This window comes from Seriola lalandi, unplaced genomic scaffold (genome assembly GCF_002814215.2).
Source record: "Seriola lalandi dorsalis isolate HSWRI2012SDOR001 ecotype SW California unplaced genomic scaffold, Sedor1 jcf7180002053538, whole genome shotgun sequence".
Classification (NCBI taxonomy): domain Eukaryota; kingdom Metazoa; phylum Chordata; class Actinopteri; order Carangiformes; family Carangidae; genus Seriola; species Seriola lalandi.
This window is the reverse complement of record NW_019524091.1, coordinates 924,970-947,120: the sequence shown is the minus strand read 5'-3', so window position 1 is coordinate 947,120 and position 22,151 is coordinate 924,970. Positions and strand designations below refer to the sequence as shown.

Genomic DNA, 22,151 nt, shown 5'->3' with positions numbered 1-22,151 from the left:
CGCTTGGATGGCAGCGCATGTTGCTCCAAAACCTGTATGTACCTTTCTGCATTAATGGTGCCTGCAAGTTACCCATGCCATGGGCACTAACACAACCCCATACCATCACAGATGCTGGCTTTTGAACTTTGCGCTGATAACAATCTGGATGGTCCTTTTCGTCTTTAGCCCGGAGAACACGACGTCCATGGTTTCCAAAAACAATTTGAAATGTGGACTCGTCAGACCACAGCACACTTTTCCACTTTGCGTCAGTCCATCTCAGATGAGCTCAGGCCCAGAGAAGCCAGCGCCGTTTCAGGGTGTTGTTGATATACGGCTTTCGCTTTGCAAGTTTTAACTTGCACTTGTAGATGTAGCGTCGAACTGTGTTAACTGACAATGGTTTTCCAAAGTGTTCCTGAGCCCAGGTGGTAATATCCTTTACAAAATGATGTCGGTTTTTAATGCAGTACCGCCTGAGGGATCGAAGGTCACGGGCATTCAATGTTGGTTTTCGGCCTTGCCGCTTACACGCAGAGATTTGTCCAGATTCTCTGAATCTTTTGACGATATTATGGATTGTAGATAATGAAATCCCTAACCTCCTTGCAATTGTACGTTGAGAAACGTTGTTATTAAACTGTTGGACTATTTGCTCACGCAGTTGTTCACAAAGTGGTGAACCTCGGCCTATCCTTGCTTGTGAATGACTTAGCCTTTGCTCATTTTATACCCAATCATGACACTCACCTGTTTCCAATTAACCTGTTCACCTGTGGAATGTTCCAAACAGGTGATTTTTGAGTATTCCTCAACTTTCCCAATCTTTTGTTGCCCCTGTCCCAGCTTTTTTGGAACGTGTTGCAGGCATCAAATTCAAAATGAGTGAATATTTGCAAAAAAAACCAAAAGTTTTTCAGTTTGAACTTTAAATATCTTGTCTTTGTAGTGTATTCAATTGAATGTAGGTCAAAAAGGATTTGCAAATCACTGTATTCTGTTTTTATTTACATTTTACACAATGTCCCAACTTCTTTGGAATTGGGGTTGTATGTACCGACCTTATTTTCTTATCTTTATGTGGGGAAAGACAACTTATAAAATAAATAAATAGAAATGGAAAATCCAATTTATTAAACAGTTTTATTCTATGGATATTATGTTTTTATTCATTAACTTAATTATGAGTATTTTTATTTGACCTCAATATTCCTGAAATCCTGGCAACAGGCCAGAAATTAGCCGCTAGTCGATTTGCACCATGTATAATTTCACTCTGTGCCCCCCTGAAACGCTAGGGGGCGTTTGAACTATATCTTATGGCACCTCATAAGCTCAAAAAGACCACGAATAACAATATCATTATCACAGCTGGCCACGGCTCCACTAACACATCCATGGTTTTTGTGAGCAGGTATATCCTAAACTACGGTGGGCAGCTGACCCTATAGATCTGTGCGAAGCTCGTTGAGACAACTGCGGAACAATTATTACCGAACCTCTTTTGAACCGATAACAGTTTCTCTCCGGAGCCATAACAGAGTGACACAGGAGGGAAAAAGAAAGATGGCAGGGGCTAAAGTAAGTTACCTTGTTTTAAATTTTTAGAAATGAAATTGATTAAGTAATCACCACAAACAGCGTTAGTGTTCAGTAACGTTTCTTTGATGAATAAGTAGTTGTCACAAATTTCAGACGAGTGGACATGTTGAGACACGTTGAAACTGAATGACTAGCCCCGTGTTGAATGAATACAAACTCAGTCTCTAGTAGTTGTGACAACATGGGAACAATTGGCCTTAAAATAACACATGAAAAATTAAAACATCTACTTGTGTGTGTTGTGTTGTTTACTCTCTGTAGTCAGCGCTGGTGCTGTGCATGGATGTGGGGTTCTCCATGTCGAACTCTGCCCCGGGTGAAGAGCCTCCCTTTGAACTCGCCAAAAAAGTCATCCAGAAGTTTATCCAGCGTCAGGTACATTTATCCATTTATCCATTTTTCATAACAATGAACACATCAAAACTACTATCATGAGAAGTGTCTGTCATCTTTTATGCACACTGGACATGTATTTTGTCTTCTGACAGGTTTTTGCTGAGACTAAGGATGAACTGGCTTTAGTTCTTTTTGGCACCGATTCCACCAAAAACCCTCTGGCCCGGGACGGCCAGTACCAGAACATCACCGTCCACCGCAACATCATGATGCCTGATTTTGACCTACTGGAGGAAATTGAGAATCAGATCCAGCCAGAGAGTCAGCAGGTGGATTGTATCCTTTTGCTTGAAATGTTGAATATGTTTTAAAAAAATCAGTTTTTTAAGGTATATAGGCTTGAAATTGAATTTAATCTAACAAACTGAATGCCGCAGTGGAAGAATTAGTTATATGCAGATACAAATAACAATCTTCATTCTCAGGTAGCATTGATTGGTGTTAGGAGCTGACTTGAACCAGACTCACCATGAGTCGCTTATTGTTTGTGAATTTTTTGGGGGATTTTGTGATTTTACACCAATGTGATCTTATTTTGTGAGATATTTAATTTTCTGAATCAGCCAAAACAAACACACCTGTTGGGTTGTTAGTTCAGTTGGGTTAGTTTTTTCAGAAGATGTATTACATTACAATAAATATTGACATTGTGATATTAATTTACATGTTCTAAGATAGAGGCTTTTAAAGATATCATTCACTTCATGCTATGCTACATAACTTCCAGGGATTTTTCTTTTTTCTTCAAACCCGTTGTAATAATAAAGGGCTTCCTGAAAGCCCCTCATTGAACCTTTTCACTGCAGGCAACTTGTCATAGCAGGAAAAGCACAGGTGTGATTAACAATTTACTAATTGCTCATCTCCGTTTATATGCCCAAATGAGCCGTACATATCCAAATAGGCCTGAGTAGATGTCTGTATAGGCGCAGTAATTGAAAATACCAGTGTGGGTAGATCAAGGATGTGTGTGGGCTTTGATGTCTGTGGAATATTTCCAACAAAAACAACATGAGAATGGAAATTTATTCTTATCGGTGGTAAATAATTTAAATGCAAAGTCCACTTTTCTAGCGATTCCACGGCCTTACTCAGCAAGTAGAACTTGCTCAAGTGTCAATGCTTTACATGACCTAAGTACAGCTCTTTGGTCCCATCAGTCAAAAGCTCCAAGCTAAAGTGGACAACCTATAAACATTTGACTGGACAGCAAATTTTAAGTGCATTTGTGCCTATTTTTGACAGTGAATCTTAATACGTGTGATCTAATTCCTGTAAATTTACTAGCTGAATGATATGTAATATAATGTTAGCTCCCTAACCACTGTTCAATAGGGCTGGATGCGCTTGTTGTCTGCATGGATCTCCTTCAGACAGCAACCAGGTAAGAGGTTGTCTGTATCTCATAATCAGCTTCACTGTGCTGAATAAATTACTGGTGTGGCTGAGATTGTGTTTGGGATTTCTTTTCAGTGGGAAGAAGTATGATCGTCTCAACATTGCCCTCCTGACTGACCTCAGCACCCAGGCCAGTTCAGACCAGCTGGATGTTATTATTGACAACCTTAAACGTGCTGGCATCACCTTGCAGTTCTTGTAAGGTTCAAGCATTTTAACAATGTGTAATTTAAAAACTAATATTTATTGCTATATGTGATACAGCAACAAAATCAGGCTATTTGAGAGCTATAGTTTATTCTGCTGGTAGCTGACATTTTAACAATATTTGATTCATTTTTTGCTTTAAAAAATAATGTACATTTTATTTTATTTTATTCTGCATATCTTCAAACTCAGGCACCTTTGTCTTGAGTCATTTAACACTTATTGTGCACTTGTCAGAAGTCACTGTGGATAAAATGTGTTCTTATCAAAGCTTTTTTGATGTTAAACTGATCTGGCTAGTTTCCTGACATTTGGTCACTTTTAGGATTCTTTATGCAACTTCTTGAATGTTTACATGACCAGTTTGCCGTTCCCTGTGGAGGAGGATGAGGAGGATGGAGGGGATGCGAACGGAAGGGGCCACAGTCACCCAGGGACAGGCAAAGGTCTGTCCGGGGAACAGAGGCAGGGCCTGGACATGATGAAACACATGTTGCTAAGTCTGGATGAGGAGGACGGTCTGGATCAAATTTATACATTCAGGTTGGAGAGCTCTTATTAAACACCGGATAATTAGTTTGTGTGTCTAACTTCAACTTTTTTTTCTTGTTTGTCTTTGGATTTCTTTCTACATTCAAAAGTAGTTAACGCCATAAACTTTGCTTTCCTTGCACTTCGCTCCTGCTGTAGGAATGCAATTGAGCAGCTGTGCATGTTCAAGCGGATTGAGAGGAGACCCATGGCCTGGCCCTGTCAGCTGACGATTGGCAGCTCTCTGTCCATACGTGTTGTTGGGTATAAAGCTGTAAGTTGACTGTGAAGTGCACTTACCACAACAGCTTTATTGAAAAGTCAGTTGTCATTGGCTGGTGAACAAGCGCTGAATCCTGTCCTGTCTTAATTGTGGACTGCATATCCATGTGTAGTCATAACACTGTAGTTTTTAAGCTTTTAAGCTGCTCCATCACTACAAACAACTAGACAAATTTACACAGAACATAGATCATCAATAATAGTCACATAGCATTGCTAAGGAAACCAGAAGCTTTCGTCTGCCACAAATACTACTCGTGATGTCCAACAGGTGACAGAGGAGAAGCTGAAGAAGATGTGGATTACAGTTGAGGCTCAAACCACCATGAAAGAGGACGTGAAGAGAGAGACTGTCTACTGTCTGGATGATGACAACGAGACAGAGGTGCAAAAGGATGATACCATTCAAGGTGAAGAAGTGGTTTGAAATCAGAGTTTACCCCTCAGCACCCAGTGAAATCACACACTGACTTCATTTGTAATTTAAGTCCACTTTTTCTCCCTTTCCAGGTTTTCGTTATGGAAGTGACATTGTTCCCTTCTCCAAAGTGGATCAAGAGCAGATGAAATACAAGCATGATGGGAAGTGCTTTGCTGTTCTGGGCTTTACCAAACAGAGCATGGTATTGTAGTTTTTATGACAGTGTGATTAAATGTGACATCTAAAAGGCATTCAAGTAAAACAACTTTGCGTTTCTTTTTACTGTCTGCTTACAGGTACATCGTCATCAGTTCATGGGAAGTCAGGTCATCAAGTTGTTTGCTGCCAGGGACGATGAGGTGAGAATAGAGAGAACCGGATACACTGCTTGTGTCTACATATACATACATTGATACTGACATGCTTGTGTCTGAGCAGCATGCAGGAGTAGCACTGTCCGCTGTCATCCGGGCATTGGATGAGCTCAAAATGGTGGCCATTGTCCGTTATGCGTATGACCGACGCAGCAACCCTCAAGTCGGAGCAGCTTTCCCTTGTATCAAGCAGGACTATGAGGTGAGATAATAGAGTCCTAAACATGCTGTTTTCAAGTTTATTCACTCAACCTTTTTGAAATAGTACAGAGGTGACGGCCCATCTCTCGCCCTCCATAGTGTCTAATGTACGTCCAACTGCCCTTCACAGAAGACCTCAGACAGTTCACATTTCCTTCTCTTGAAAACAACAAAAAGTTAACTCCATCAGGTACGGTTTCTGCATGTCATGTTTATTCAAAGTATTAACTCTTGTTGCTTCAAAAGCACTGACAGTATTGAACTTGGTTAAAAGATTTCACTCGTGTGGCACAAGCTCTGGTTCATCCTCACAGCTGACGTTATGTAAGTTCTTTCTAAATCTGAAGCACCTCATGGAATGGGGCCCGTAATTCACGCACAAGCTTGCACATTCGTGTTTAACATGCAGCAGATTCTTTGCCACAGGAGTCTTTTCTGTGTCGGACTAATCCTCCTGCTTAGGCCTGCGGATGTAAACATGTCCATTTTGCCTCCTACAGGCGCAGAAAATAAAAGCTGCTGCAGTTTTAGCACTGCACCTCCACTTTTGCTGCCTGTAGATGGCACACGTCGGCATGCCTACATACAGCTGCTGTTACATATACATATGGCACAGATTCAGACCTCCATGACTGATACTGACTGCCACTGGTGGAAGAAGTTATTGTGATATTTTATTGAAGTAAAAGTACCAGTACCAGTCCAAAATATTCGATTACAAATAAAAGCCCTGCATTCTAAGTCTTCCTGACATAAATGTACAGAAGTATCGGCAGGAACATGTACTTTTAAGTATCAAAATTTAAAGTACTAAAATGTAAAATGGCTTCATTCAGAGTGGTATATTTATACATGTATTGGAATTGCACTGATTGACTGACTTTATATGCTGTTGGGTAGTTTAATAATAAATTCATCATAAATTGATCATTTTATTTGCAGGGCTTTTTTGTGGTATGCATCGATGGGGGAATAGACTTGAATGTAGTGTTGAGTAACATGTGATTTCCCCAGACACTCAGCTGTCTGCTGTGGACTCTCTGATTGACTCCATGATGTTGGTGGAGGAAGATGAGAACGGAGAACAAAAGGACATGTTCAAGGTCCACCACATTCCAAACCCTGCCTTCCAGAGACACTTCCAGGTACTGCAGTACATTTTGTATTTCAGATATACAACACTCCTAATCTGAGTTGGGGCAGATGGCAAAAGTGAGACAGATGGAAAAAGCTTTCATCTGCCTGAATAGAGCTTCATCAGCTAGCGGCTGTTGATACCCAACCAGAATTGCATCTCTCTCAGTCACCATCTGTCTCGCCTTCTTTACTCAACCTTTCTTTCAGTGTCTGCATCATCGAGCAGTAAACCCCGGTACCCCCCTTCCCCCCATGGAGCCGTGGCTGAAGGCTGCTCTAGAGTGCCCTGAGGTCATTAATGAACGTTGCCGAGCTCCACTAGAGGAGATGAAAAGGAAGTTTACTCTAACGGAAGTGGAGAAGAAAAAGAAGTTGAAGACAAGTGCTCAGATTTTTGGCAAAGAGTAAGTTTGATTGAGTATGGTGGTGGGTCTTTAAATGTCATGGACGAGGCTGTTTGTCGTGACAGCGTGGCTGGTATTGCCCGCACAGAGGCATTGCGTTTTTGGCTTGTCCATCTGTCCGTCTGTCACATTCTTGTGAGCGCGATATCTTGGTAACACCTTCAGGGAATTTCCTCAAAATTGGCACAAACCTTGACTGGGACCTGATTAAAATTTGGTGGTCAATGGCCAAGGTTAGCCATTATGGTTTGGCCATAACTGTTTGGATATAAAATGTCTGTTAGAACACTTTATATCTAAAAGTTCAAAGGTAAACTTCACAGTGACATCATAAAGTTTTACACAAACTGGACGTTATTCAATATCTATATGACCATATCTCCCGCAACTTGACTAGTTGGTGGAGGCATACAAGTTTTCGTGTGTGTGTGTGTGTGTGTGTGTGTGTGTGTCTGTGTGTGTGTCTGTCTGTGTGTGAGAGATCATGTCAAATGTGGTCCTGTGGCCATGTTACAGAAATGTCCTATCTTAAGTTAAGAATGGAAGAGTATAAGATAGTATTTTTCCCAGTTTGTATTACAGAGGCAAATCCTAACTAACGTTAAAATCCTTAACTCCTATCTTATTTTAGGTAATCCTAAATACTCCATCCAACATAAGTCACCAACTTTAATGTCTGTTACCCAGCAACCAATGCTACTTTTCTCATCTCATCTCACTAAGGCATTTTTGTAATGTATTAGATTTTTCATTGAAACGCACCAAAAATTGCCACTTCACTCTGAAAATCTCTATTATCAAAAAACCCAACGAGCATTAGTCAGACAACTGAGAGAGCCCCACGTCACTGGGCCGGCTTCTCCACAGCTAGTCGTAGTCGGAGGCGGTTTTTGGCAGGATTTTATGTCTGTCTGTCTGTGGACAGATATTGTCAATGTGATAACATAACATAACAGCCGTACAAGGTGCAGTCACTAAACCTTACTGATGTGTAGTTGAGATCAAAATGAAGATGGGTGTGGTCTGACCCATGAGAACTCATGTAATAATGTTCTAATGATAACTCAGCACTCGTGGTTTGGAACATCAACATGTTGATGGGTGTCACAGCTGGTGTGATCCCATCTCTAGGTGTCTGGTTGTCATTGTTGTAACATTGAAGGGGTGTGTGGCTGAAGTTTTACTGATTACTAAAATAATAGTTTACAAAACTATTTTCAGTATTGTAACTGACCCTTTTGTGATTTACAGCTCTGAGGAGCCGGATGCCAAGAAGGTAAAAGGAGATGAAGAGGAGGAGGAGGAGTATAACCTGGCTGACATTGCTGAAGGCTCTGTTACTTCGGTGAGAATCAGGGGAGAGATTATCACCAAAAATCAGCTATTTCAAATAAAGTCACACGGCATTCTTTAAAATTTGCCTTTCACTTTAATAGTGACTAATATTAAACACTTAACCAGGTGGGAAGCGTGGATCCAGCCCGAGACTTCCGCACTCTGATCAAGAGGAAGAGTATTCCATTTGGAGATGGTGAGGTCCACTTTTTCTGTCCTTTTTCCTTGGCAAGCTGGACCGATAAACATTTTTCTAGTTCTTCTTTTATAAATTGTTCTGACTCATGTTCAGCCCTTGTAATTGTGTTTATCTCTTTGTTTGGTTGTGGTGACCCCTATGTCCTTCCCAGCCTGTCAGCAACTGACTCACAGGATAGAGCAGTTGCTTAGCAACAAGAACACACAGTACTACATGAAAAGCATCACCTGTATCCAGGCTTTTAGAGAGCAGTCCGTTAAGGTAAATAAACACTCACTGTCTTCCAATGGGAAATGCATGATGTGGGGGTTTCCATATAAGAGTTTGTGTGAAATTATATTAAAATATCAGACTGCATGGAGATTGAGTCATTTTGAGGAGATTACAGTGAGTCTATTTCATTTCTTGTGACTTGAACCGAGGCCAATTCTTGTGAGAGTGTGCGCTTATATGTCTGCATATAGATGTGAGCTTTTAGGAGACTTATAAATGGATTTTGAGTGTTTCATGTCTTTCGTAATTCAGCTGGGAAATGCTGATCTGTACAATAGCTACCTCCAGTCCCTGAAAAGGAGCATCCCAAACAGAGGGCTGGAGGTCTTCTGGGACCTGCTTATTCAAGGTATGATAACACTCTTTACTTTGGGCTCTCTCAAATCATTCCTCCCTTGGAATGAGATGACATTTGCATAGTTTCTTTAGTGCAAAAGTAAATAGTAATAGTAGTAAATAACACAAAAATGGGAGCTGAGGGATGCTTAAAAATGCCCCGCAGCCTGAATCACAAGTCTCCTAAAGGAGTTCAGTGTTTGTGGAGTTAATTATTGCTGTTCGACAGATGCCATAACTTTGATCAGCAAGGACGAGGTTGAAGGAAGCATCGTGTCCAAAAACGAAGCTAATCAGGTGACTTAAAAGATATTTCCAATTTTTGTTGAGAAACGAGCCACTGAATATTTTAAATTAAGGTGATTTTGAGACAGTCCATATTACTGACTGAAGCCTACTTTTTCCTCAGTTTCTGATTGCCGAGGAGAAGAAGGAAGAGGTGGCTGCTCCACCAGCAGAAGACACAGGAGATGTTGATGACTTGGTAAGTGTTGGTGTGAGTTTTCTGTGACCCTTTTCAGGTTTTGAAAATTTAATTGATGTGCCCCTAAGTCAAATATATTTTTATAAATTGATCATTTTATTTGCAGGGCTTTTTGTGGTATGAGTATCTTTGTATCTGTGTTAAGAGATACATCACCAAAACTATTTCCTCTGTTTCTGCAGGATATGACTCAATGAGCGTCTGATAATGAGTCTGGGCGGTTGAGACTTCTAATATAAACTCTCCAGTCTTACTTCCTTTTTTTTCCTCTTCCTTTGCAGCTGGACATGATGTAAGAAGGGGAGGCAATGGGAGTGTCTGCAGTGAACATGCAGAGAAATGAGAAGAATGCTATAATTCATCCCGACCAAACCAAACCAATTCAGACATCCATTGTTCTGCCTCCAGCTTGGAGACCCCTGATACTTTGCAACTGGTGATATTGAGTAACTACATGCAATACTGCACAGAGAAGTGTTTACTTAACTGTTGTTTACACCCGTACTGTTTTAAGAAGACGACTCTTGTGTTTAGCATTTACCAAAACTGTTGACGGCTTACATATGTTTTGTCTGAAATGTCTAATCTCAAAGTAAATTTTATGAACGTCCTGTTATAATTCCATGGTAATGAGTATTAATGTTGGCTACAGTGATTGCTTTTAATGTCAGGAGTTATGTGCACTAGTAACATTTGGGACTTTACAAAAGACAGGATTTCAGTGTCCAACAAAGTGCAAGTTTATTATCTTTGATCAGTAAAGCTTGTTGGTAGAAGAATGCTCAACTTGTTGTACTATGTATTTGTATGACACAATACTGATGAATACAGTTGCAGTAACATTTGAAAATTGTACAGTGCATACGAGAATCCTGTGTTTAAAATGCTAGATAAAGAGCAGTAGCACCAGCATGATACGCATGTCCACATGAGCATGGTCTCTCTTTAACATACCCACTGGATGAAACGGTCAAATAAACTGGACCGGGTTAGATCAGACATAAATTTTCCTTTAAAGATTGCGTTCTGGTCACCCATGGCCAGCTTTGTTAGGACTTCTTGGTCAACGTCACTTCCAGTGGCTATCACCGTGGAGACAACCTGTGCAGAACGCATCGCACTAACTGCCTCGTCCAGGTTGCTGTTGCCAGTGATGCCGTCTGTGATGAAAACAAATGAAAGCTCTGCATTGGGTCTTGTGTTGCGAACATTTTGTCTACCCAAGATGTTGTTGATGGTGTGAAAGATGGCAGGCCCCACGCTAGAGGAAGAATCCAGATAAGGCAAGCGTGCTATGCCGTCTTCGATGATGGCAGGGTCGTGTGTGAGAGGGAAGGCTAAGTGGTTCTCGTTCTCCTTGCCGAACTCTAGGAGTGCTAAGCGGGCACGCATACCATCAGTCTTGCTCCGGGCCAGTCCCAGTCTTTCTGCCACCTTCCTCAAAAATTCACGGACTTGCTGGAAGTTCACCGTCCCAAGGCGCTCTGAGCCATCTAGTAGAAACACCAAATCCACCGGCCGCTCGACACATGGAGCTACATCAGGTTCTATAAGGACAGAAAAATCACTCACTTAGCTGCACTCCATTTAAACACTGAATATAGATTCTAGCCATGACTAACACTTACCACTTATACAGGGGAGATCAGGGCACACAATCACTGGGTCTGGAAGGGAATCACATGGACATACTCTAGGTCAGACAAATGGTAAGATGGACCAGTTTTGTCATCCTGTTGAGTGTATTGGTACAGGCTTACCCGGGCAGAGCACAGTCTCTATTGATCCTATGAAGTCCTCAGCCACCAAGTCCACGAAATTCTTCATCTTTTTGACACGTTCCCTCCTGCCACATGCTATAGACCCCACGATATTATCATCGTGTTGCTTTTGAAACATATCACCTACCCCAATGGCAGTCACCACAACATTGCTGCGACCACAAAGGTAAGGAAGCAGTGTCTCGTTGTCGTTCGGGTCATAGCGGCCATCTGTGACCACCACCACGGATACTTTGGCTTGGGCCCTCTTGCTGTTCCTGATGACGTTATCATAAGCAAACTTTAGAGCTGATGGTGTGAAGGTGCCCCCAGCAATCCAATTTAGGTTCTTCACTGCCGTTTTAAAGGCAGACATGGAGTTTATGCTCGAGTCACTGAGATGAATTGCCTCAAAGGTGTGACTGAACTGTACAACTCCGACTCTCGTGCCTAGAAGACGTAGACATGTATGGAAGTACAAAGAATTTGTATGTTTTACAATGTTTATAACATGAAGTTGAAATATTAACTATTAACACTTTGGATGGCTAAAAATATGCAACACTGACAATCTGTACTTTGTTGCTATTGTATAGTTAGTGAAGAGCGCTGGGGGCTTTCCAAAAATGATTGGCTCTAACTGTATATTCAGTGGTGGATTAAGTGATTCAGTCTTTGGAAATGGTTAATCTTTTATGGCAACCTCTACCTCTTGTCACTTGAAACTCTGTCTGCAAAAGGATTTACAGTGATGTCTGTGCTGTGTTTTAGCTTGACCGTACCGGTTGGTGACGCAGGGTCGCTGGCCATATTGCCCAGCCTGTTGATGGTGTTGATAACAAAGTTCTTTTCCAGGGTGAAGTTTGTTTGCCCAACACTCTCAGAGCTATCAATTACAAATACAATGTCCAGAGGTCCACAACGCTTCTCACAGTCTGAGACAAAAGACAAACATTATTCATCGCATGGAAAGATAGTGACAACAAAACGTTAACTTAGCGCACTCACACTGCATGTCTTTATGACGGTGGGGATATCTGCTTACCACAACAACCACACGTCTCCCTGATGTAAGTCATAACATCACAGTCCTGCAGTTACAAGTATGCGGGTTAGATGTAATACAACCAAAGAGATATAGATAATGTAGTATTAACAAAACTGTAATGTTTACTCACACTAAGCCCAGGGTCACCCGCTGGTCCTGGGCCACCCTACACACACACATGCAGAGAGAGGGAGAGAGAGAGAAAGCAATGCAATTGGATCTCAAAATTTGCATGCATGGTCAAGTCATTATTTAAGTGATTCTTCAGTTGCTTACATCAGTTCCAGGTTTTCCTCTGGGTCCTCTTTCTCCTGGCCCACCTGGCTCACCTGGTTCCCCCTAAAAAAGAAATTTTTCACTGCAAGTGACTTGTTTTTCTGCATAGTATTGTGTTTCTTTGGAAGTTCTGTTTTGGAATTGATTTCTGGAACATCTTTCTACTGGGGAAAAGGTCCCAATGAAAAGTGATCACAGTGAGGTCTGTGGATTGTTCAACTGCATGGGACATTGTTTTTGCAAAGACACATTGCTGTTGAGTTTTCAAAAGGACTTATTCAGTGCTGTGAGCATCAAATTCCTTTCACTCAATCGTATTAGAGGGTGGGAGAAAATTCAGAAAGAATCAGTATCTTAAGACTTGGGCAGTAAAATGAAACCTATCTGCATGGGTAGATACCTTTACTGTTAAGTGATAATGTTTTTCATAATTTGGGTGAATCTGCCATTTAAAATCTTTGAGGCTGAGCAGTATGCACAGCAAATATTTTAAGGGTTGCATGTCCAGAGTAGTTCTGTTGCACCGGAGCTAAATGGATTTCTATCCTGGCTTTGTTCATCTACTTGCTTGTTTGGTTGATTGATCAATCTTACAGGTTTTCCTGGAGGTCCTTTGTCTCCAGGATCTCCTTTGGCACCACAGTCACCTCTGCCCCCCCCGAATCCTCTCCTGCCTGGACCACCTTTGTCTCCCTGGGGCAGAAATACTTTAGAGTCAAATAAAAACATTTAAGGCATGCAAAAGTTTGATGTGGTAAACATAGAACCATACAGTGGGTCCTCTAGGCCCAGGATAGCTGAATCCTTGTCTTCCTTTGTCTCCCTTTAGAGGAAAAAAAATAATGATCATCAAACACTGCAATTTTTTACTGAATTTGATGATCACAAAAGTTGAACTCTTTGCCCCACCTTTGGTCCAGGGGGTCCAGAATCTCCCCTTGGTCCCAAATCTCCTGGATTTCCCTTGGTGCCCTGGAACCACAAACGATCACTTTCAATGAAAGATGCACTGTCTACAGTTTATTTTACACATATTTTGTTAAGAATACCCTTAAAGCAGAAACTCCAACCAGAAACGGTTGGTGTTGATCACTATAATGTATGATAAACAACACACATTTGCTCCTGTTGCCCCTGCTTCTCCTGGCTGACCCCTCGGTCCTGGTAGTCCTTGGTCTCCCTGGAAGAGTAAGGGTTACAAAAAACATTACCGCACATCACCTTCACTGCAGCCCACACAGAGTACTCATGCTGATGGGAATTTAGCAATGAACAGTAGGCCACTGAACACATTTTCTGCAGAACAATTTCCCTGGAAAACTGTTCATCATAACAGACTTAGACTCAGGCTATTTTGGCAGGATACCCAGTACATGAAGCCTTAACTTCCATATCAGAGGTCTCAGAACACTTGCTGAGTTCTTCAGAAGCTGCTGAGTCATCGCTCTGCCAAAATCCACCCACAGCACAATTCCCTCACCTTAGCGCCTTTGAATCCGTCTTCCCCGGTCCGACCTCTGCCTCCTTGTGGCCCACGTTCTCCCTCGAAAATAAATGAATGTGTCAGGATTTGCACCACACCATTAATCATCAACCAGTGAATACAAAACACAACAGGCATTGAGACACATTAATGGTAATTCAGGAAAATTTCCTGAGAATCTGATTAGGAAGTGTTCTGTACGGACTAGGCATGTGTTTATGATCTTTCTCTGGAAGGATAAAACTTCAGGGAGTTTTGAAACTCATGTAACTTGTCATGATGTTGAAATCTCAAGTAAGGTCAACAAAACTTATTTGTCAGAGTAAGTTGTTACTTGGCTTTCAGATCACTAGCTCTCTTTCCCTCTTGTTCTCTTTAGAATTCTTTTTTCAAAACACTACTGTAAGTTGAGTCCTATTTTAGATGAAATTGAGAGTTAGAGTGATATATATATATATATATATATATATATATATAGCACTGAACTTACCTTCTCTCCTTTTGGCCCATCAAGTCCTGGTGCTCCCTTTTTACCAGAGTCTCCTCTACTTCCCTGTTAACATTTATTTAAAAATCATTGCTACATTCTCACAAAAAAAGTTTGATTAAAAGTAGAAAAATGAGTCTTTGACATACCTCTACGCCTTTAGGTCCTGGTAAGCCTATAGACCCCTGCGAGAGTTAATAGTTTTATTTCAGAGTCAGCTTTGTAACAACTTACAGTAGAACAGAAGTGATTATATGAAGAAATAAATGTCCTCTGTACCGGAGTACCCTTTTTTCCCGCTGGCCCTGGATTTCCAGGGTTTCCTTTTTCACCCTATGGATTAAAAATTCAGGCCAGTTATTCTCCCTTTAAATAAAAACCTTCATTTCTGAATGATATTTCAGTGGTATTTTAATTTGAAGGTTACCTTTGGTCCTTGTGCACCCCGAGGACCAGTGCGCCCAGACTTCCCAGGGTGGCCATCATTACCCTAAGCAACAAATAAAAATACATTACTGAAGACATTAGCTAATGTACATTTAACATGTCTTAAAGTCTACAGCCCCAGTGGATGGACAGAAAACTTTGCTATTCTGGTATCTTTGCCATTAGTGGACAAAAACAATTAAACATCAAATGGTTCTCTTCAAAATAATCTCTTTAGAAACTGAATTTGAACCATAAGGATGAATATACACTTAAAAGCCAGGATGCGTCATCTCAAAATATACACTTTGTGTTATTCTGTTTGGGCAGTCAGCCAGGCTTCAATGCACATGTGGGTGTAGGCCACGCATTTGAAAGCCTGAAATCCTTGGATGAAAAACTTTGATTGACATGAAGAGGGTACTATTGTGGAGCACTGCATCAATAATACATCCACGGTTTATCCTCAATGCAATGGCCACTTTAAAATATCTCAGCCTAAGCTTGTCAGTCTTGAGTCAAGATTCGACCAAGCTGTATTTCAAAGCCTCCGCTGCTTTGGCCACATTCATGTAACCCCATTCAGGTTGTAATCATGTGCAAAACCATTCAGCCTCCTGTTTGTCAGAGATATGGGAACTCTGTCAAAAGAACTACAGAAAGGTCAACCAAAGTGAATAAATAGCCAAAAAGCCCATTTTGCTCACAGTATTAATCCTAATAAACTCCAATATTAACTCTAATAGACAATGTAGTTGAATAAAAAGTATGTACATTATATGCTGTTTATATTTAAAAACTATAAAAAGTTACACTTAAAACCTAGCTAGCAATCATTAACATTTTGAAATAGGAGGTTTCCTGTTTATTAATACATGAATTCAGCAGTTGAACTAATGTTAACGTTAACATGGTAGTCTCACTTAATCTCACTAACTAGTTCCACATAGAAAACTTTGTTCATTTGTTTGTAATTGATATATGTTACTTGGAGAGACCTCTCATTCACTGCCACTGAAACAGAATCTTTCACTTTTCCCCCTTTTTAACTTAAAAGTATTTAAACTCTGTGTTAACATCCATGTTCATCAACCTGCTGCCACACACAAATGTTGAAATCTAACAGCTGTGAGCTGTAATTTTGGGCAGTTACTGTCTGAATGAGAACTGTCGTGTCTCCCTCACAACCTTGTGCTTTCCCTTGACTATCCAGCTCACACAGGTGTGTGGTGTTGGCTAGCTCGACTTCTCTTCAGGAAGGTGTGTGCTTCTGCAGATCACTCTGCATTGGAGGCATGTTGGGTCAATGATTTTCACTGTTGCCTCACAATGAATAGGTCCCTTGTTTGATTTAGCTTGTTAATGAGACTGAATTGTGATTTTATTTTTACTTTATCATTCAGTCTGACGTAGTGTTCGCGTTAGGTGATATCTGTTTGGGAGTAGTTTTATTTTGCCCTAACCAATCTTCACTGAGTAACACATCTGCTTCATCAATATCATTTTTGGTTGATGCAGACGCCACATTAGTGGTTGCTATAAGCAATTAACATTTTTGTGCAGATTGTTACTTTTGTAAGTCGACTGTGAATAAATGCATTGAATAGATGCATTGATAGCCACACTCATGGAGATGATTGCCTCATTTGCCTTGAAAAGGTTTGATAGGTCAGTTGTTTTCCAACCATGAAAACAAAAATGAATGAGCACAACACTAGATTTTTTGAATTGCTAAAAACACTAGAGATGGACAGAACTTCAGAGGTCTCGAACAAGGCTGTCCGTCCTCAGAAAAACAGTTTTCCTGGCATAGCATGTTGCTCAGCTGCTCTAACAGATGAGAGTCAAGTTCAAGGCTCTGTGATATGCTATTTTTTCAGTTAAAACAAGCTTAAATTTCCCTCCAAATATTTTACCTTTTCTAGTTGCTGTCCACTCATAGTTTGGATGCACTGGAAAAACTAAAGCCCTACCACGGTCTCCACTGAATTTCATGGGAATCAATTCCAGTTACTGTAAATATTTTGCTTTCACTTGGACAGAGTGGTGGACTGACAAACAACACAAAACACAGCAATCAGCAGTGTACCAATTCTAAAGCCCTTGCATGGCTGATACAAGTTGGCCAAATGTTGTTTTTTCAATTGCTTCATTTAATGGGAGAGAAAAGATCCTAGTTTTGATTTAATACAGACCTTTACTCCTTTGTCACCAGGTGGTCCAGTGTCACCAACTTCTCCAATGTAACCATTTGGTCCCTTTAAGAGACAAGAACAAAATGATTCAGTAGTTAAGTAAACTAGTAAACAGCTCTGTGGCTGATGGATTAAAAATTTAACTAACCACATGCATCTTTTAATCAGTACGATTAAATAAGATGATTAGAATAGAACCGGGCCTATTAATAATCTTACCACCACGTTCTCACCTTAATCACAATATATCACATTTAACATGTGTAGCAGCTGTTCTACAGCTGTTTTACATGAAAGTAAATACTAGGACCTTGACATTAACATGCGAAAAATAAACTTGTATAAATAGTAAACTCACGTTATCACCTGGATCACCTTTGCAACCAGGAGCTCCAATTCGGCCAATTTTACCCTGACGATTTCAGAGAAACAATCATATATTAATATACTGAGCATATACAAGTCATGGTCAACTGTACATTTTGCTGTGTTGTATGAAAACTCACCTTTTGGCCATCGGTTCCATTCCTGCCAGGTTGTCCTTCCGCACCCTGAGAATTTGGACGTCAGTGAAGACAGAAACTTGACTACAGTTGACAGTGTTGGGTGTAGTAGGATATAAAAAGAAAATGTGTATGGAAGCATAACATTAAAAACATTATTTACCTTGGCTCCACTTGTTCCGATTTCACCCTGATGAGGTAAAGCAGATGTATTAATCCAAATAAAACTTCTCTCAATTTGACAAATGGAACAGAAGAGCAGGAATATAAAGTTTAGCTCTCACCTTGTCACCTTTGAAACCAACCTCTCCCTGTAAAAAAGGCACAGAAGGACATGTTACTGAGATTAAACAAAAGGGACCTTAGATAACTACAAAGCAAAAATAATTATCAGCCTGAACAAACCTTTGGACCAGGTTGTCCGATTGGACCTTCAATGCCAGGATCACCCTGAAATATAGTAAATTATATTTAGCATTAAAATGATGATACAGTCTGTTTAAATAGATTTTTTAAAGTTTAACAATGACTTGCTTTTTATTAAATTCCTGTAGACATATGTTCTCTCTACTACTTCCTACCTGTCTACCTTTGTAACCTTTTGGCCCAGGTTGACCTGTGTTTCCTTTTGCACCCTATACATAAGAAGAAATATTGACATTTTAACAAAATATATGGTACAAGCAGAAATATACACACATCATTCATATATTGTATTGATTTTGTTTCCCCTTACTCACTTTCTGACCTGGAAACCCTTTTGGTCCAGGCATCCCAGGAGACTCGAAGCATTTTGGTTTGTAACACTAAAGAGCAAGGAGGAAAATAAAACAATATTAAATGTGGTAATACGTAAAAGCAGCAATGTATCCAAAACCCCCTTTTTTAAATACTAGTCTTGTTAATAGTATACATCTAATCATTCTTACCTGTAAATACGCTTGATATTTCTGCAAAGAAAAGACAGCAGTAAGTGAAAAGTGCCTGATAGTGATACTGTAATGAAAGCTGAATCAAAACACAATCATTCAAGGCAACAAGGGAAAAACATTTCGGCTCACCATGGCCTGAATTATACGATCGATGGATTCAGTCTTTATTTTTGGTCGCCCGTCAACAATATCCACAGCTATGTAGTCGTCACGGTAAACTCCCTGGGGGGAGCTGGCTATCTCGCTCATCGCTAATTCATCGACTCGTCTGGACGATGCCACTGAGAAAATATGGATCCCTTTCTCCCGGGCCCTCTCTGCCATCACCTTCATCCCTCCACATGGGTTTCCTGTCACATGGCCATCAGTAATGACGACAGAGAAGAGGGCAGCCCTCTTCCCTGTGTAGTGCTGGGTCAGATGGTGGGTCATGTTTTTCACAGCACAGTCGATATAGGTGCCTTTGCCCAGGTATACGATCCCACCGAGATTCCTGATGAAGTTCTCTTTGGTCGTAAACTGGCTGAAGACAACCTGCTTCTGGGAGAAATACAGGCCTCCTATAGACCAGCTGATCTGGATCTGGCCTCTGTACTCCTCATCGGCCAGCCTCTGGACAAAGATCTTGGTGAACTCTATGATGTTGTCCACCAGGACACTGATCGGGGACTCCTGTAAGGCGATGGACTCTGAGGTGTCGATGGTGAAAAACAGCTTGATGGGACAATCGATTATCCCAGCTGCAGGAGAAGAGTGACTCAAGTTTAAGTACCTTTACTGCACAGTTTGTTGCCTTTGACACATATTACAATGTATTATATGCAGTGGTGGAACGTAATTAAGTACAAATTTGAGGTACTTGTACTTTACTTGAGTATAATCTTTTCATGCCACTATATACTTCCACTCCACTACATTTCATAGGGAAACATTATACTTTTCATTCAGCTTTAGTTACTTTATAAATATAAGATTTTTGCATACAAAACATAAGAAGAGCTTATCAAATATGATACTAGTTTTTCAGTTATGAAGATCTAATGCTTATTTAATAATTTTCATAAAAATTATAATGTTTAATTCAATTTTACTTTTAATAAATTTGAGCTTTGTACTAATGGTTGGACAAAACAAGTAATGTGAAGATGTCACAGCTCTACATAAAGTAGTTAGAAATTAGCTCCACCTCAACCTACCACAACAGAAAAAAACTGCTTAAACATTAATGCATTAATGAGTTATAATGATCTAATGATATAATATATAATAATTCACACTCACAGGGGAAATTTTCCTGCATTGAGTATTTGATACTTTAAGTACACTTTCCTGATTATACTTTTCAATGCCAGCCCTTTATTGTTAATGGAGTATTTTTACTGTGTAGCATTCTTTGTGTACTTAGCAGCGGATCTAAACACTTTTTCCACCACTGGTACTTAAGTATGGCTTTGAGGTACTTTTACTTTACTTGAGTCAGTAAAGTTCCCTACATTTAATAGGGAAATATTGTACTTTTTACTATATTTATATTTTTTTCAAAAGCTTTTGTTAATAGCTACTTTTCAGATGATAAGCTGATACATTTTGATGTATTCTTGTAGATTTAACAACTAAAATGTATATAAATCAATCAAAATAAACTCTAGGTGCTGACCATGTCAATGTATCAGTAATAATAATCCAATGATATGATAGTGTAGCACTAACAGGGACCATTCTATATAATGAGTACTTTTATTTTTGATACTTAATATTGTTGCCAATACTTGTTTACTTTAACTTAATTAATATCTTGCATACAAGACTTTTAATGGAGTAATATCTGAATACTCCAACCACCACTTCTTCCACTACTGAATACACAAAAGCCTATATTCTTGTGGGGCAAATCCCCAAAAATTTGCACATTATAATCATGTTTTATTGAGCTGAAAAGTAGTCAGTAGAACTCACTCTCACAACTTCCAGGTTCTGGTGTGGGCTCAGGTAGGATTGGAGGTGGAGTTGGTGGTCCAATGTCACCTTGCCCAGGTATTGGCCTTGGCCCACGAGGGGTCAGACGTTGAGGGATTGCAGCTTGGAGCATACACAGAAAAATGAACCCTGAAATCATCTCCATTTTTCCTGCAACCCCTAAAAAATAAATACAGAGAAGAGTGGACAGGACAGTTGTTGAAGGCTTACTTTTAACTCCAAAGCTCCCTTTAAATGCAGGAAATAGCTGTCAGACAAGTGAGACTTCACAGAAGGCGGCTCGACAGAGCTAAGGAATGTTTATCGTTGTTTTAAACAATGACAGTGAATAACCACACTGTGTGGAAAAAATATTTGAATTGTGGCTGAAATGAAATTTCTGGTTGTTGCTTCCCACCTGTTTAGTGAAGCTGAGATCCAGGGCGGTGGGTTTCCAATCTATTTAATCTCAAGAACCCCAAAACACAAGTAAGACTAACTAGGACCTGGATGAGATTTTGTGTAGGGAAATAACCTCCCATAAGAGTAGAGTTGTTTTGTTTGAGCTGTTAAGACAGTGGTGTCTGCTGTATAGGTGAGGAAGACTTGATCTGGAAATGCATAAAATTCCCTTTAACCAACATCAACAAATAAAAATGATCTGATGAACTGATGGTTTAGTGAAACCGCAATCCACAGCGGGGCTTTCCAAACCATTTCCTGTCAAGAACATCAAAACACAAAGAAAACAGTGGTGGACTGAAGTACTTTACTTGAGTATTTCCATTTTATGTTAGTTTATACTTCTACTCTACTGCATTTCACAGAGAAATATAGAACCTTTTACTCCACTATATTTATTTAACTGATAACAGGTTACTTGCAGTTTTACATCCAAAGTATTAGCTCCTCTTAAAAAATTGATGCACTGTTACACAGAATATAAAATAATCTGATTTAGCCGCACCTCAACCAGCCACAATTTTAAAATACTGGTTATGGACAGTGCATCAATAACTATGGTCCAATGTACTATGATATATAATAATATAACGCCCTAAACATGGCCATTCTGGATGATGAGGACGTTTTAAGTACATTTTGCTGCTAATAAGTTACATGGGAGTAAAGCCTACATCCATTAGAAGTCTACATTAACATCCACTGGCCTGGCCTTATTACACAATATGTGCTCTGAATAATTTCACTCTTCATACTAAAGTACAGCTTTAAAATCAAGAGAAGACAAACAGACGACTAAAGATCTGATATTAAACGCTGCGGATCAGTAGGTGCGCAAAACATGAGGCTACACCAAACTTAACTTTTAAGTTCAAATGAAGTCGCAGCCTACTCACCGCGACGAAAGGACTGAGGAGGTAAAATCCAAGCTCAGACTTGAGACTTGTCAGGAAATTCAGGCAATTTCCACAGTCTGTAAACTTCGGATAATCATCTCAATCACAGAGTTTCCGTATCAGCAGGCTCAGTCAGGGTCAGCTCGGCGCGAGGGGCCGTCCGTT

General features: G+C 40.1%; 2 protein-coding genes across 2 annotated transcripts; one reads left to right on the top strand and one right to left on the bottom strand.

The window, feature by feature from the left end:
• Positions 1–1,402: 1,402 nt before the first annotated feature.
• On the top strand, positions 1,403–10,477 carry LOC111651244 (X-ray repair complementing 5). Its single transcript, XM_023401214.2, has 21 exons — positions 1,403–1,563; positions 1,846–1,959; positions 2,073–2,256; positions 3,316–3,364; positions 3,454–3,576; positions 3,949–4,128; positions 4,276–4,390; positions 4,670–4,808; positions 4,909–5,021; positions 5,116–5,178; positions 5,258–5,395; positions 5,494–5,584; positions 6,409–6,539; positions 6,739–6,935; positions 8,187–8,280; positions 8,397–8,466; positions 8,621–8,730; positions 8,995–9,091; positions 9,308–9,375; positions 9,488–9,562; positions 9,844–10,477. The coding sequence occupies exons 1-21, from the start codon at positions 1,549–1,551 to the stop codon at positions 9,856–9,858; spliced, it is 2,181 nt and encodes a 726-aa protein (XP_023256982.1). The 5' UTR covers positions 1,403–1,548; the 3' UTR covers positions 9,859–10,477.
• Positions 10,287–22,146, bottom strand: LOC111651243 (collagen alpha-2(VI) chain-like). Its single transcript, XM_023401213.2, has 28 exons — positions 21,987–22,146; positions 20,629–20,808; positions 18,802–19,412; positions 18,670–18,690; positions 18,481–18,546; positions 18,322–18,375; positions 18,146–18,190; positions 18,025–18,051; positions 17,904–17,930; positions 17,744–17,788; positions 17,596–17,649; positions 17,238–17,300; positions 15,044–15,106; positions 14,896–14,949; positions 14,766–14,801; positions 14,620–14,682; positions 14,127–14,189; positions 13,764–13,826; positions 13,556–13,618; positions 13,419–13,469; positions 13,241–13,339; positions 12,647–12,709; positions 12,501–12,536; positions 12,368–12,413; positions 12,105–12,257; positions 11,323–11,772; positions 11,191–11,229; positions 10,287–11,109 (listed from the first exon to the last, which is right to left on the bottom strand). Exons 2-28 carry the CDS (start codon positions 20,792–20,794, stop codon positions 10,508–10,510), a joined length of 3,123 nt encoding a protein of 1,040 aa, XP_023256981.1. The 5' UTR covers positions 20,795–20,808; positions 21,987–22,146; the 3' UTR covers positions 10,287–10,507.
• Between the last annotated feature and the right edge of the window lie 5 nt (positions 22,147–22,151).